Genomic DNA, 15,216 nt, shown 5'->3' on the forward strand with positions numbered 1-15,216 from the left:
ACTGTTTGCCACTTCAAGAGTCTGACTTCTGCCACACTCCTTCCCCTCTCTTCCAGTTTTCTTTCTTATTATCAGTAGCAGTTCATTTTCATCTTTCAATATCCTGCACTTTTCACTTTAAAATCTCCCCCTCAACTGGACAATCTCCTTTTCTCTCATGATATCCTCACTCATGAGAGGACCTGTATTTCCAACTCTCTCCTGTCCATCTAATGCTATTATTTCTACTTTCAGCTAATGAACCCTGACAGCAGCTCCCCGAAACCCTGAGTTATCATTAACTCATTTTCACTCTTGAACTTCTCCATCCAAATTGCATTTTTACTGATCTATCCCCATCCCCCCCCGCCCCCCCCCGCCCCGCCCGGATTTCTTTGACTTGTCAAGGCCTAAATTCCAGCCGGCTGCTCTGTGCTCCTCCTCTATAAGCCATTGACCACATGGAAAGCAGTTACCTAGTAACATAGAGAGCATATCCTGCCTTTCTTCTTCAGTGCTCCCTGCTGGCTCCAAGATAAAGCCTTCCCATTACAGTACTTCTATCCAGAACCGGCTCTTTCTCCCCAGACGTTGAGCAGTAGCTGTACCTGCCAACCTGCCTGGTAATAGACCATGCGCTTTCCTGTCTCCATGCCTTTGCTCATTCTGTCACTCTGACTGAACTCTGACTCAGCCTTCCCGACCAGATTCAGAGGTCGGTTCCTTTTTTAAGTGAACCCATCAGTTAGTATCAGAACCAAGATCAGAATCTATATCTACCTCACGTCATTATTACAGAGTCTTAACAATTATGCTGTAATACTACATGCCTGGTAAATAGTAGGTCTCAGGTTTTTAAGATTTTAATTCAATACTTTCTACAGAAATGGAGCACTTATCAAGTATGACAACAGCTGACCTAAGAAGATCCAATTTATTCTTCACTGATAAAAGCCAACTACTCTTGTGAAATGGTTTCATATACACTCGTAATAACATTTACTAAAATGCATAGATATTAAGAATGCAGTTTGGCCCGGCCAACCTGGCTCAGTGGTTGAGCGTTGATCTATGAACCAGAAGGTCACGGTTCGATTCCCGGTCAGGGCACTTGCCTGGGCTGAGAGATCGATCCCCCGTGTGGGGCATGCAGAAGGCAGACAATCAATGATTCTCTCTCATCATTGATGTTTCTCTCTCTCTCTCTCCCTTCCTCTCTGAAAGCAATAAAAATATATTTTTGAAAAGAATACAGTTTGATGACTTTTGACAACTGTCTAAACCACAATCAATATACAGAACATTGGCATCACCCCAGAATTCCATCATGTCTCTCCCTGTCTCACTCTTCCCGCCACTGGAGGCAACCACTGGCCTGATTTCTCTCTGTACAGTTAGTCTTGCCTGTTTTGTACATCGTAAAAGTGGGATCAACAGTATATGGCCTTTGTCTCCATGTTTGCCTTCTTTCACTCAGCATAACCTTTCTGAGATTGATCCATGCTATCATTGTGTGATAAGTACTTCAATCCATGTCACTGCTGAGTAATATCTACTGTATGGATGTTCCAGTTTGAAAATGTAAAGATTTAACTGTTGAGGGACATTTAGCCTTTTTTTGTGGGTGTGGGAAGGTTGTATGAAGCTGTCTTCACCCCTTTCTGTTTTACCTCTTCCAAGCTACATAGCACAGTTTATTGTGGGTGGATCTCTCTCCCCCCACATAACTATAATAGTAATAATAATAATAATAATAATAATAATAATATTTAATTTCCTTAAGCATTTACAGGTGACTGGAAGTGTGCTAAGGAACTGATTTTCATCAGCTCACCCAGTCAACACAGTGGGCACTATGCTTGCACCCACTGGCAGAGAGGAAATTGAGGCCTGGAGAGGCTGGTTCCTTTTTTAAGTGAACCCATCAGTTAGTATCAGAACCAAGATCAGAATCTATATCTACCTCACGTCATTATTACAGAGTCTTAACAATTATGCTGTAATACTACATGCCTGGTAAAAAAGTAGGTCTCAGGTTTTTAAGATTTTAATTCAATACCTTCTACAGAAATGGAGCACTTATCAAATATGACAACAACTGACACAAGAAGATCCAATTTATTCTTCACTGATAAAAGCGAGGCAACCACTCTAGTGAAATGGTTTCATATGCACTCTTATCTCAAAGCAGCCCTTCTATTTTGCTCACAACTTTGTGAGTCAAAACTCTGAGGGGACACAGCCGGGCAGTCCTTGCTTGGGGTCTCTCAGGGCCCCACCATCACATGTTGGCTGGGCTGCAGATGCAGGGGGGCTCTCCTTGCCTGGATGTCCTTGCTGGCTTCCTCACACGGCTGTCAGCCAATGCTGTCAGCAGGAGCCCCGCTGGGCAACATGTGGCCTTTCCGGCATGTTGGTCTCAGGGCAGTCGGACGTCTACACCCCATTCCCTCCAGAATGAGAGTCCCAAGAGAACTCCCAAGAGACCTAGCCTCAGAAATCACAGAGCCTCCCTTCCACCATGCTGCATGGGTTGAAAAAGTCACAACCTGGCCCTAGCCAGTTTGGCTCAGTGGATAGAGCACCAGCATGCAGACCGAAGGGTCCTGGGTTTGATTCTGGTCAAGGGCACATACCTCAGTTGCAGGCTTCTCCCCAGCCTGGGACCCTGGTCAGGATGTGTGTAGGAGGCAACCAATTGATGCGTTTCACTGACATCGATATTTATATCTTTCCCTCTCTCTTCCACTCTCTCTAAAAATCAATGGAAAAATATCCTCGGGTGAGGATTAAAAAAAAAAAGTCACAATCTGGCCCAGATAAAGAGGGCCACAGGCCCCACCTCTTGATGAGAGGATGGTAAGGCCACAGCGCAGGAGCGCTTGCAGGATGGGAGATGGGGTTGCAGCCCTCTTTGGCAAACAGACTCGGGAATAGCCACCTCCTTAAGATTGCTGAGCTTGGGGGCATGTCTTGTGGGCCACTGATGGCACAGACCTTCGACTTAGACACCCCTCTTTGGGGTCAACAGAATCGTCATCCACTGAATGCCAGAAAATAAGTGGGCTCTACTAGGAAAACCAAATAGGTAGATTCATTTTTATTTATTTTTATTTACTTTATTTATGTATTTATTTTTAGGCAGATTCATTTTTAGATTTGTTTTATTTTAAAGTGATTTCACTCAGTATGGGACAAAAAAACTATGTGTTTTCAGAAACCCATAAGTAGTAAATCTACAACTTTGCCGGCCACACAGCACCAAATGAGTCTCATCAGACATTTAGTTCCACAAATATGTCATCAAGAGGCACTGTAGACATCTTCAAATGAAGTCATGCTCATGGGTGTTCCAAAACAATTTAATCCAAGCTGTACCTACTTACAGTAAAATTGACAATTTAAAAACTCTCCACAAGGGAGCTGTCAGGGTGAAGCTTAGGTGACCAAAGGCACTGCTCCCGCCTTACCTGGCTTTGCGAATGTGCAGCTGAGGGTAATGGCTGTGCCTGTGACATATGTGCACAGCAAAGTCCTCGTTAAAGGTCAGATTCGGAATGCTCCCCACTTGGTCAAACACAGTTATCAGAGATGTGCCTGAATCACAAGAGACAGAGAAATGTGGCCTCGTTTTACCAGGGAATAACTAGAACTTCCAAACACAATGCAGTTCCCATTCTCAACGGTGTTTCAAGCGCTATAGGCACAGAGGCATGGTGTACATTGTGGACCTGGAGATCACCCTTATTTCCCATTCTCCACGGCCCCATTCAAACATGAATTCCCTGTTCCCGACCAGGCACAGGTAGTCGAGCAGACCTTACCGAGGCTCATGTAGGCCGGCACAATGAGAAAGATGAAGTGCAGCTCTGGCACCGCCTTAAACACAGACCTGGCGAGGGAAAGAGAGGGCGGGTGAGTGTTAGTAACCAAGCAATCCCCTCAGCTGGCACCTGATTGAGACAAATGCCTTCACTAAACGGATGAGGTGTTCCAACCTCCCTCTGCCCTCCTTTGCTCCCTGCCTGCCAAGGCAAGAACATCTTCCAGGTAGTTTCTCCTTCTTCTCGACTTTTCCTTGGGCTCCCCAGCCCTTTCCTATCTGCTCCATGGAGGCAGAAAGAATAAAGGCTGCCATGTTCACGCAGCACACCAGATTTCTGCGAATATTAACCTTTGACCTGGCATCTGGAAGGTCTGGTGTGACATTTCAAGTGTGACTTGAAAGCTGAGCCCCGCTCCCAGTGTCTGTGCAGGCTGTCAGCGACACATCACGTCACCCGGGAGCCCCGCTGATCGTATTTCAGCATGTCTATTATTCAGGATGCTTCCACAGTCTGTCATGTTAATCAACATTTCTAAAGATGCGACTGAGGAAAACTTTAGGAACATCCTAACCTGTGGTTTTCTTTCAGCAATATCACTGCTATTCCATAAATGCTACACCTCAGAGAGTGTCATGCCCTTGAAAGATACTTTGAAACTTACAGGCCCTCCATATCCACAGGTTCTACAGCTGTGGATTCAATCAACCACAGATCAAAAATATTTTTAAAAAAATGCTACATTGCTGCTGACGTGTACTATGTGGTTAGGCCTACAATGGTTGCATCTGTACTGAACATGTACAGACTTTTTTTCCTTGTCATTACTCCCTAAGCAATATAGTATAACAATAGTCACATAAGCATTTCCATTGTATTAGGTATAATAAGTAACATAGGGATGATTTAAAGCAGCCGTCGCCAACCAGTGGTCCGTGGACCACTGGTGGCCTGTGAGGTCCGAATGGCTGGCGACCGCTGATATAAAGTATGCAGGGAGATTGTGTAGAATACATGTAAATACTGTGCCAGTTTATATAAGGGACTTGAGCACAGCAGCCTTAGGTATCCTCAGAAGTTCTAGAACCAGTCCCTCTCGAGGGATGACTGTGTCCACATGGTCTCTTTCATGTCATTTTGGCATTAATGTGTCTCATCTATGGTGCTGCTGCCACGCCCCCAAGTCACCGTCCGCAAGGCTCCAGCCACCTACCGAATTATCTCTTTGCAGCAGCCAGTAGAAAACTCGTCCACGGCCACAAAGAGGTGCATGAACAATGTGTTCAGAGGCTGCAGAAGAAAAGAGAACATGACTAAGGCTGAGTGAGCATCTGGGCTATGCTAGAAAAGGGTGGGAGGTGGGAGGCGGGAGGCGGGAGGTGGGAGGTATTGGGGGGGGGGGGTTGGTCACAGACACAGAGCAGCACTGTGTTTGTGGATATTTTATGTCTAAAGTGATGAGACGCCCAGGCAGTGCTGGAGTGTTCTCCCGTACTCTGCTCACGGCCTTCTGTCCTCCTAGCTCAGAATTATTCAAGGTAACAGGGATCCTAAATGAGTCCAGTGCAACTGGCTCTTATTCCTGCCCCCGCAAACAGGCTGTGGGCAGGGAGGTGCCTGCAGGGGAGTGAAATCCATTATTAACTCAGTAGTCTTGTCCTCGGGGGTGTCAATGCCAAGTGAAAGACAATCACCCTTTCCCCGGGGCTCTTGAGTAAGCAGCTGCTGCTCTATTCAAGTGACACGAGGGAAAGTCTCTTATGAATTTGAAGGATGGAAGGCAGATGCCACTTATGAATCCAATGGCTTTTGTTCAACATTCCCAGAGTCAGAATCAAATATTACTCTTGGGATTCAGAAAACATGGGATCTGAAAACTCAAAGTAGCCAGATCCTAACAGGACTTTCAGGTTAAATCTGTCAAGTTTTTAAAGAGCTATGTCTTAGAACTTCTGAAGACTTCTTACGTGGCCTAAATAATGAGTAGTTGGTCTATATATCCACGGGTTAGTCTGCTCAACTCAGTTCTCCTGTGTTTATGGGCAAATCTTCAAATCGGGAGATGATGTGCGGTGGCTGGTCGGGGAGGGTAGTGCTTGTGCTAAGGTCAGGACAACAGAAGCACTGTCTGTGTTCCTTGTTCCCTGAGCAAGTTTATGGGTGGCCTGGGGCCACCTACACATCACATGCCTGGGTCTCCCCTGCTGTTGGATGGCGTATGCCTTAGAACACTAGGGCATAAATGGCTTGAGAAGGACCGTGAATTTGGTTTATCATCTCAATGGTCACCTCATTAGTTTATGGGTGACCACTGACATGATAAAAAATGATTCGTTGCACTTGAGATGCTGGTTACTTTAGGCAAAGTTAATGAGAGAATATTTTTAAAATATTGCTGGGTATGATATAAAATAGTAAATGTCCTACTGGGCCACAGCCGAAACCTTTGAGATTCTCTCTTCTTCCACCAGATAGAAATGATTTACATCTCAAATGGATAAACATCCATATGCTAACCACTGTTCTTACAGAATTGTAAAATAGCCCAGTCAATAGAAAGGCCATCAAAGATACAAGCATTCAATGAAAGAATCTTTCTGCACTAGTTCAAAGTTTGAGATAATTTTTCTGACCATGGTAACTGGGTGCACAGGGTAGTGAGGTAGAGAAGAGGACAAGGGAAGATACCAACTAGCTGAATATGTGCTGGATAATGTGCCGAGTGTGCATGTGTGTGCATAGTTGTGTGTGTGTGTGTGTGTGTGTGTGTGTATGCATGCATTTGTGGGAGGTGAACTCACTCATGCACTCAAGTGACACTCCCCAGGGCTCTGGGGACATGCTATTGAATTCCACTGACAGGCAAGTGTGCTGCCCACAGAAATGGGGGCCAGATGCAGGCCTGGCTCTGGCAGGTGGAGGGCAGGAAGGGCTCAGATGTGGCACCAGTCACCTGGGCCCAACTCCGTGGGAACCGCTGACCTGGCCCCTATTTGCCAACAGGTTGTCAGATGCCCGCAGCTAGAAGACATCACATGAGTCGTAGTCCACATAGGCACTTTGAAAATTATAGTGTGACAGCAATCTGAGGCTGTTATCATTATTACAGAGGCAAATATGCAGATGGAAGGTGCCCTTCCATTACATCAAAAACTTTGGATACAGACACACGGAGCACAGGGTGGAGACCAGAAAGCAGATGTTCTGACACTCCCACTAATTCCTTGCTCCCAGTCCTCATCAGCAGAGTATGGCCTGGGCCTGGCCAGAAGCTGTCTGATCTGGCTATTATCTACCTTTTTTTTACCCACAGACCCACCCTTCCTCCCACCAGCTATCTTCATACCTAATTGTCATGATGTCACGTACTTTCTGTTGTGTGTTTTGAACTGCTCAGTCCAAGACGGAAAAGACATATATGTAAGCACAGGGCCTCCCTTCAAAGTGAAGACTGTTCTAATAAGCATGTGCATGATTGCTTACTGTGCACGGGAGTTCCTTGTCGAGCTCCCGGAACACGTGCACCCACTCATCCTGCTTGGCCACATTCCAGTTGGGATAGTCCACGAAGGTGGCGTGGGCCATGATCTCCTCCTTCTCATTACAGAGAGTGATGGCAAGGTTGGCTTTCTCCCTGTGGAAATGATTAAAATTGCACACACATGTAAGATTACGGAAAATGAGATGAGGATGTCATTTTCTCAAACCCGTTTGGCTACTGGAGCTCAGCAACCACTGCATAAGGTATGATAACCATTGAAAGAGGTGGAAGCAATGTGACAGCCAGCTTCGGGAATAGATCTTTCAGGACATCTGGCACTATCGACTACATTTTTACTGAAAATTATATTTCATTAGAAAGCCATTACCTTTATGAACTGAACTGTCCAATACCCTTCCCTTGGAGATTGGCTGGGAAAATTGGTTGACTGTAAAGTTTCTCCTGTCCATTCCATGTGGCCAACACCCGTGTTAGCCTAAACACGTGCAGTCAGTGTGGCCAGCTGTCCCAGTTTAACCAGGACTGATGTGTCCAAAACATGGGACTGTTACTGCTTCAACCAGAAAAGTCTTGGCAAACTGGGATGAGTTGGTCGCCTGTGTGCAGCAGCATTCTGAACAATTTCTCCAAACTCTGAGCTAACTGCTTCTTACGGAATCCGAGCATTAGCAATATACCTGAGCTACCTGCAGAAACGGAACCCCACAAGTTAGCAAAGACAAGGGAGGAGAAGCAGGTCTTCCGATTCCTCTGGTGGCTGCCCCAAAGGGACGTTTTGATGGTCCCTCCCCACAGCTACCCTGGCCTGTGGCCCGTCATGGCAGCAAGAGCTATGACTTACAGACAGGATACACTTTACTTCATGGTGAACCATTTGTATATAAATTGAAATGCAATTTTCACTTTCTTAGCTAAGTGAAATCGACTGGTATCTTAAGTTGGAGGGGGAAATTTTTTTTTCATGTTCCTTCAAAAAACAAAGAAGGCAGACGCTACCCATTCCTTATTAAGGGGAATAAATGAGAAGACAGCATATAGCTGAAGGAGGAGAAGAGACAAGGGGGATAATAGAGAGAAAATTATATATACTCTCCAGTTACACAGTTATCACCCAAACACTGTATTGTCAGTTCAGTAAAAAATTAGAAAGTACTCACAGGCAAAAAGAGAAAAGATAATTTGAAAGCTCATCCTTGATACCACCCCCCATAGATAATCAACATTTGTGAACATTTTGGTGTCAATTTCTCCAGATTTGCCTCGTTTTCAGGGCAGCCATACATTGAAATGTACTCTGTGTGTTTTTTAAAATGAAATACCACAACCCATCCTGTTTGCTTTCCCCCCTCCTGACAGCACATTATTTTCCCAGAGCGGCTCACCAAAGAGCAGGCTCACACACACACATGTACTTCTTGTTCCAATTTTGTGTCTTTAAACCTGTTCATTTTGGCTTAAATACAAATATTTTCAATAAAAAATTTACATCACTATCATAAATGAAAAACCAGAGCCCTTACTAGAAAGAAAGAATAACTACAAAAATAAAGACATAACATTTAAAACAAAAATGTCTTGTGTGTGTATCAAGTCAAATCATCTTGGGTACCACCAGAGGTAGGGGCATTTTTGGGAAACATTTTACTAGGGATGCTGATCTCAGCGCCTACAGCCACCATCCCCTCTCATAGGAAGTCACATCACACAGCCACAGGGGACTCTACTAAGGGTGCACCCAGCCCAAGAGCCCCACCAAAGCACTGGCTATCATCGAGAAGAGGTAGCAGGCTACTCTCAGGTCCTAAGATTATAGCATTCACACAAAGGACTTCTCAGCAGAAGAATGCACCCCCCAACTTCTCCAGGTGACTCATTGAAGCCCTGCAGGGGCTCCCTCCAGCTCCCGGTCTTCTGGGCTCCCCTGCCCCAGGCTCCCAGAGCTTCATGCTGAGAGTTCTCACTCTAATTCGGGTGAGAAAATGCGCAGGGCATAGGACCCCTGGCATGTCAGCCATGACGGTGGTGGTGGTGGGGAAGGAGGAGGAAGTGGGTAAGAGCTGAGACAGGGCAACCGCCATCCTTTCAGGGAAGCGAGGGAAATGTGTTCCTGGAATCCCAATTTGAACTTAAAATGCATTTATCCATGGGAACCCAGGATGGTGGTTGGGTTCAATAATACAATTAGCACAGTACTATACGACACAGACATTATTGATGAAATAGGATTTTGTAGGTTGGCCTGGGAGGCCAGCCATGAATAACTTGGTTACATTGGGAAAACGTACTGCAATTTCTAAATGGCTGACTGCAAAACGTAACTTCTGCAGCATTATCCTTTGTATGTATAATTTCCACTTCTTTTTTTTTTAATATCTTTTATTGATTTTTTACAGAAAGGAAGGGAGAGAGATAGAGAGCCAGAAACATCGATGGGAGAGAAACATCGATCAGCCGCCTCCTGCACATCTCCCACTGGGGATGTGCTCGCAACCCAGGTACATGCCCTTGACCGGAATCGAACCTGGGACCCCTCAGTCCGCAGGCCGACGCTCTGTCCACTGAGCCAAACCGGTTTTGGCAATTTCCACTTCTTGCTCTATGAACAGAATTCTGATTTCTATCAGTGAATAATATCTTTGAACTTTAACATATTTTGTGTAAAATATGTGTGTGTGTGTGTGTGTGTGTGTGTTTAAAAGGCCTCCTTTGGTTATGATTTGTCTTATTATAAAAAATAATTTTTAAACCAGTTTTAAAAACACATCTTCTCCCTCTACTTTTTTTCCTTCTCTCCCTTCTTTGCTCCCACAATGATTTTTACCTGTCCTACAGGTGATATCATAAATGATTTTTTGTTTACTCGAACTCCCATTTATTAAGAAAGGTATTTTAAAATCTCCAATTATGAAAGTGGGTATGTCTATTTCATCTTTTGGTTCTATTACTTCCTGCTTTATTTTAGGACGGTGTCATTAGTAGCATACAAGTTTAAAGCTGTCACACCTCTCTAAAGAACGAAACCCTCTTTAGCGGTATGATGCTTTTTGCCCTAAAGTTTATGTTGTCTACTACTTATATAATAACACTAGCCTTTTTAAAGTGAGATTTTGGCTGGCAGTCTTTTTCCCCCAGTACTTTGACTTTAAACACTTCTGTGCCCTTGTATCTTAGGTGTTTCTCAAACACAAAAATATGACTGAATTTTATTTTGTTCTATTTCAGCCAATCTGCCCAACTTTAGCTTTTAACTAAAGACTTTTCCCCCAAATACAATTATTGAGATTAGTGATATAGTTGAATTTTTTTTCTATCTTCCTATTATGTGATTAACATGTCCCACATTTTATTTCATTTTTCTTCTTCCCATCTTGCCTTCTTTATTCAGAGTTTGTTTAAAAGTTTTTATTCCATTTCCCTCTATAGGTCAGAAGTTATCATCTCACTGCCTAGCCTTTTAATGATTATCCTAGACCAGTGATGGTGAACCTTTTGAGCTTGGCAGGTCAGCATTTTGAAAAACCCTAACTTAACTCTGGTGCCGTGTCACATATAGAAATTTTTTTACATTTGCAACCATAGTAAAACAAAGACTTATATTTTTGATATTTATTTTATATATTTGAATGCCATTTAACAAAGAAAAATCAACCAAAAAAAATGAGTTCACGCATCACCTCTGACACGCGTGTCACAGGTTCGCCATCACTGTCCTATACATAACATACATTCCTAACAAAGTCTTTACCCTTTGTTCCAGTTACCAGTTAACATGTAAACACCACCCCAAGCTTAGTGGCTTAACACAATTTATTATTATCTCCCATGATTCTGTGTTGAGTGTGTTTAGCTGAGCAGTTTTTGCTTGGGGTCTCTGAAGGGGCTCGCAGTCACACTGTGGCTGTGGCTGGAGTCACCTCACTGTATTCAGTATCTAAAATGCTTTAGTCACATGGCCAGTAGTTGATGCTGGTTTCCGGCTGGGAGCTCAGCGGCAGCTGTCACATGCAGCACCTGCAGGTGGCCATGTGACTGGATCGTTGAACAATATGGCATTTGGGTTCTGAGAAAGAGCATTCCCAGTGGCCCGCTGGAAGTTGTAAGACTTCTTATGACCTAGACTTGAAGTTACAGAGAAATCACTTCTGTAGGTTTCTATTGGTTACACAGGGCTGGCCCTGATTCAGTGTGAGAAGGGCCTACACAAGGGCATAAACGCTGGACACGTGGTTCACGGGAGAGAGGGAAGGCACCTTTGTGTACTAGCTACCACTCCCCCCCCTGCATAATACCTTAAGAGTACTTTCATTATAAACATGTACCTTCCAGTTTATATACAATTGTCCAGTATTTTAATCTAAGTTATTTGTATCTTATAAGATATTTAAATTGAATATCTAGATGAGGTTAGTTCTTATTGCTATTGCTTTATATAAATTAAATTAACCCACATATTTGCTCATATTTTTGTTTACTTTTCTTCTTGTATCTTGGGCTTTTCCAGCTGAACTATCCTTCCTCCTGCCTATAATATATTTGAGGCATTTGTGTTTGTCTGAAAATGAATTCATTTCTCCTATGTATTAAAAAATTGTTTCACTGGGCATATATCATTCTAGGTTGATATTATTTCCCATTATCTTCTGGCTACCATTGTTGCTAGTGAGAAATCATCTATTAGTCTAATCTTCAGCTCTTTGCAGGTAATTTGTCTCTTTTTTGTCTGATTATTTTTCAGATCTCTTTAGCATTGGCATTTTGCTGTTTTATTATAATTTGCTTAGCTGTAGATTTCTCTGTGTATTTATCTTGTTTAGGATTCACTGAGTTTTCTGGATAGAAGAATTTATGCTTTCAACAATTCTGGGAAAGTTCTGTCATTATCTCCTCAAATAGGGACTGTTCCACTACCTTTTATCTCCTTCTAGAAGTTTACTAGTCTTGTCAAATAGCCCACTCACATTTTTTATCTCTTTCTGCTGAATTCTGGATAATTTTTTGGTATTAATCTTCCACCTCACTACTTCTGTCTTCAACTGTATCTATTATATTTGATTCATCCACTGAACTTTCACCATTTGTATGCCGTAAGTGTCTATAGACGCAAGCGGCGGACCTTTTTAAATTAAATTCAAAATATCGTGGCAGTTACTCGTTAATTTTGACTATACAGGGGTGGGCAAAAGTAGAGTTATAATTGCTCATGTGGAAAAAGACATGCAGGTTATGACTACTATAATAGCTTTATGAACACAAAATAATAAACTCTATGTTTTGCATACTCACAACTGTAAACCTACTTTTGTTCACCTCTGTGTTTGCATTTCTAGATGGTCTATTTGACTTTTTTTTTCAAATCTCATTATTCATTTATATGATCTTTTAAGACCTATTCAGTTTAGACATAGTAAGCATAGTTATTTTATATTCTTTGTCTGACAATATATCAACCTTTGAGAATCTGATTCTGCTGGATATTTTGTTGTTGTTGGTTCTCAAAAAATGGTGCATGTTTCCTTGTATAATTGTGATTTTTTTTTTACTGTGAGCTCATGTTCCTTGAGCTCATTATTTCTAGTCTGAGTTGAAGCTCCATCCCTTCACACCTGACCTGTGTTTATTACAGCCAGTCTCCTGGAAACACATTGGTAAACTAACTCAGCTTTTGTGTGTCCGAAAATGCAGTCATTATTTGGGATCTTCTGAAGCCTTTGGGGACCCCAGATATAATCAATGTGGACCTCAAATCAATATGTGCTTATGAATCCTTGGGGGAGGCTGAGGTTGAAACAGGCTAGTGTGCTTACTGTCCACTTTTATCTAGTGGGCTTATATCTCATTCATCCTTGCAATGAACAAGCCAGTTTTATACAAAAGAATCTAATACTTCCGTCCTTAGGTGGAGGGAGTATTTATTTTTTGTTCTTTGCAAAGCTGTCAAATACAGAATCATGAGGTTTCTAGAATATAGCATAAAATACTCAAGGAGAAAGTGGCATTAAGACCTACTGTTCTTGCCCTAGCCAGTTTGGCTCCGTGGATAGAGCATCAGCCTGCAGACGGAAGGGTCCCGGGTCCAATTCCGGTCAAGGGCACATGCCTGGGTTGCAGGCTCGATCTCCAGTAGGGGACGTGTAGGGGGAAGCCAATCAATGATTCTCTCTCATCATTATTTCTATCTCCCTCCCTCCCTCTCCCTTTCTCTCAGAAATCAATAATAATAATTTTTTAAAAAGACATACTGTTTTTTATTTCACTCTAATGTTCTCTGCATAGTTCTTGTGTATGTTAGTGCATGAGTGCATGTGTGTGTGTGTGTGTATCAACATACTTTTTCCATCCAGAGGACATCATTAAGGTATTTAATCCACAATAATACCAAAAAAATGAAATAATTTCATTGGTGCATACATTTTAAAGTCTTTTATACATATTGCCCTACTGTTCTCTAACAAAATTGTACCAGTTTCCATTATATTCAGCAGTGTGCTAATCAGAAACTACAAATTTTAATGTCTTAGGTTGGCCTTAGTTTAAACATTTCAAGTGTATTTAATATGAAGCTTTATGAAATCCACAATACTGAGCTATCTCTTATCTTTTTCAATAAAATTATGAAGAAAGATTACAGGATATTTATATTCTGGTATCCAAAAAAGCAAAACAGGGGGAAAAAGAACTTTTAAGAAAAAAAAATCTATACAGATTTCGAAATTTAGAAGACTATTTTCACAGCAGTGGATAAGAGCATAACCAGGCTTTGTCACCTACGAGTTCTAACTGGTTGACTTTGGCAGGCCTCCATTTTCTCATCTTTAAAATGGACATGATAGTGGCTAGCTCAGAGAGGTGTCAGTGTATTAAATACGATCATGTTGGCAAAGCACAGAGCCTGATAGAAAATAAATTCTCACAACTGGTAGCTAATATTACTAACTTGCCCCAAGTGAATCTACCAGTGGGTGGGGCAGTTGAGATTTGAACCCAAGTTTGTCTGAATCCAAAACCCATGAGAAATCCTTCTGACCTGCATGTTGTTACAGGTCTTAGAGACTGGCTGTTCCCAAAGATCTCCTGCTCAGTACGGTAGATTTTCTTGCTGCCCATTTCCTCGCCAAAGGCCCCATAAAGACAGAGGAGTGGGGTCTGGGGTCCCCTCCTATTGTGTGATAAAACTGATAAACATAGTTAAGCTTCCTTGGCTACGTACTTACAGAAGGTAGATGAGATTAAGCCTCCCAAACAGATTCTTAGTAAATTTTCTAATGAGGTTTTTGATACAAAAAATATCCTGGGACTCTGTTCTTCGGCAGTGAACGACTTCTACCTTTCCTCTTGGAGAAGTGAGTATTGACATTTTTTATCCTGTCCCCAAAAGAGAGAAAACAGCCCACTGTTAATCTGAGATGACAAGCTAGTCCAGTTATAGTACTAACAAAATTGGACGTTAATTCAATTTCCATATGGTCAGAGTGAACATGGTATTAGAGTGCTGGTGGGACATATTTTCCCCTGGGGGCAGGCTGCAATGATTGACCATCACCACATACCAGTTGACATGTTTCTCTCCAGGACAATGATGTTTCTGAGAATTGGCCTGTCTAGAAATTTCTGCAACCGTGCTCTTTGTTTCCATTGAAGCTGCTTTAGAGGATCCTAACAGTAGGCTTGAAAAACAGTGAAAGGAATTATTTACTGATTCAGGGTCCTCTTATATTTAATTAGTCACCACTGCAGGTGGCCAAGAGTTACACCCCTGTATGGACAGCTGCTGCCCTTGTTCCAAATGAGTTCCCCAAACTGGAGTCCTGAAGGGCAGCGATCCTGAGAGAGATTTTGAGACAAAACATCTCATGGTCAAATAAGTATAGGAAATGCTGCTTGTGATAGCATTCCTGACAGGCCATCACACTC

The 15,216-nt window shown here is 42.6% G+C and overlaps 1 protein-coding gene across 1 annotated transcript in view; it reads right to left on the reverse strand.

Moving 5' to 3' along the window:
- Positions 1-14,659, reverse strand: part of LOC308523683 (cilia- and flagella-associated protein 61-like) — a gene marked incomplete at both ends in the record, with an annotated part of 65,589 nt that extends 50,930 nt beyond the window's left edge. Inside the window, 5 exons of the mRNA XM_081097695.1 lie at positions 3,450-3,576; positions 3,804-3,871; positions 5,017-5,093; positions 7,287-7,437; positions 14,517-14,659. Coding sequence (XP_080953821.1) covers positions 3,450-3,576; positions 3,804-3,871; positions 5,017-5,093; positions 7,287-7,437; positions 14,517-14,659 — 566 coding nt within the window. The remainder of the gene's footprint in view (positions 1-3,449; positions 3,577-3,803; positions 3,872-5,016; positions 5,094-7,286; positions 7,438-14,516) is intronic.
- Positions 14,660-15,216: the final 557 nt, after the last annotated feature.

The sequence above is a fragment of the Myotis nattereri genome, assembly GCF_964212035.1.
Source record: "Myotis nattereri genome assembly, chromosome: 8".
NCBI classification, from domain to species: domain Eukaryota; kingdom Metazoa; phylum Chordata; class Mammalia; order Chiroptera; family Vespertilionidae; genus Myotis; species Myotis nattereri.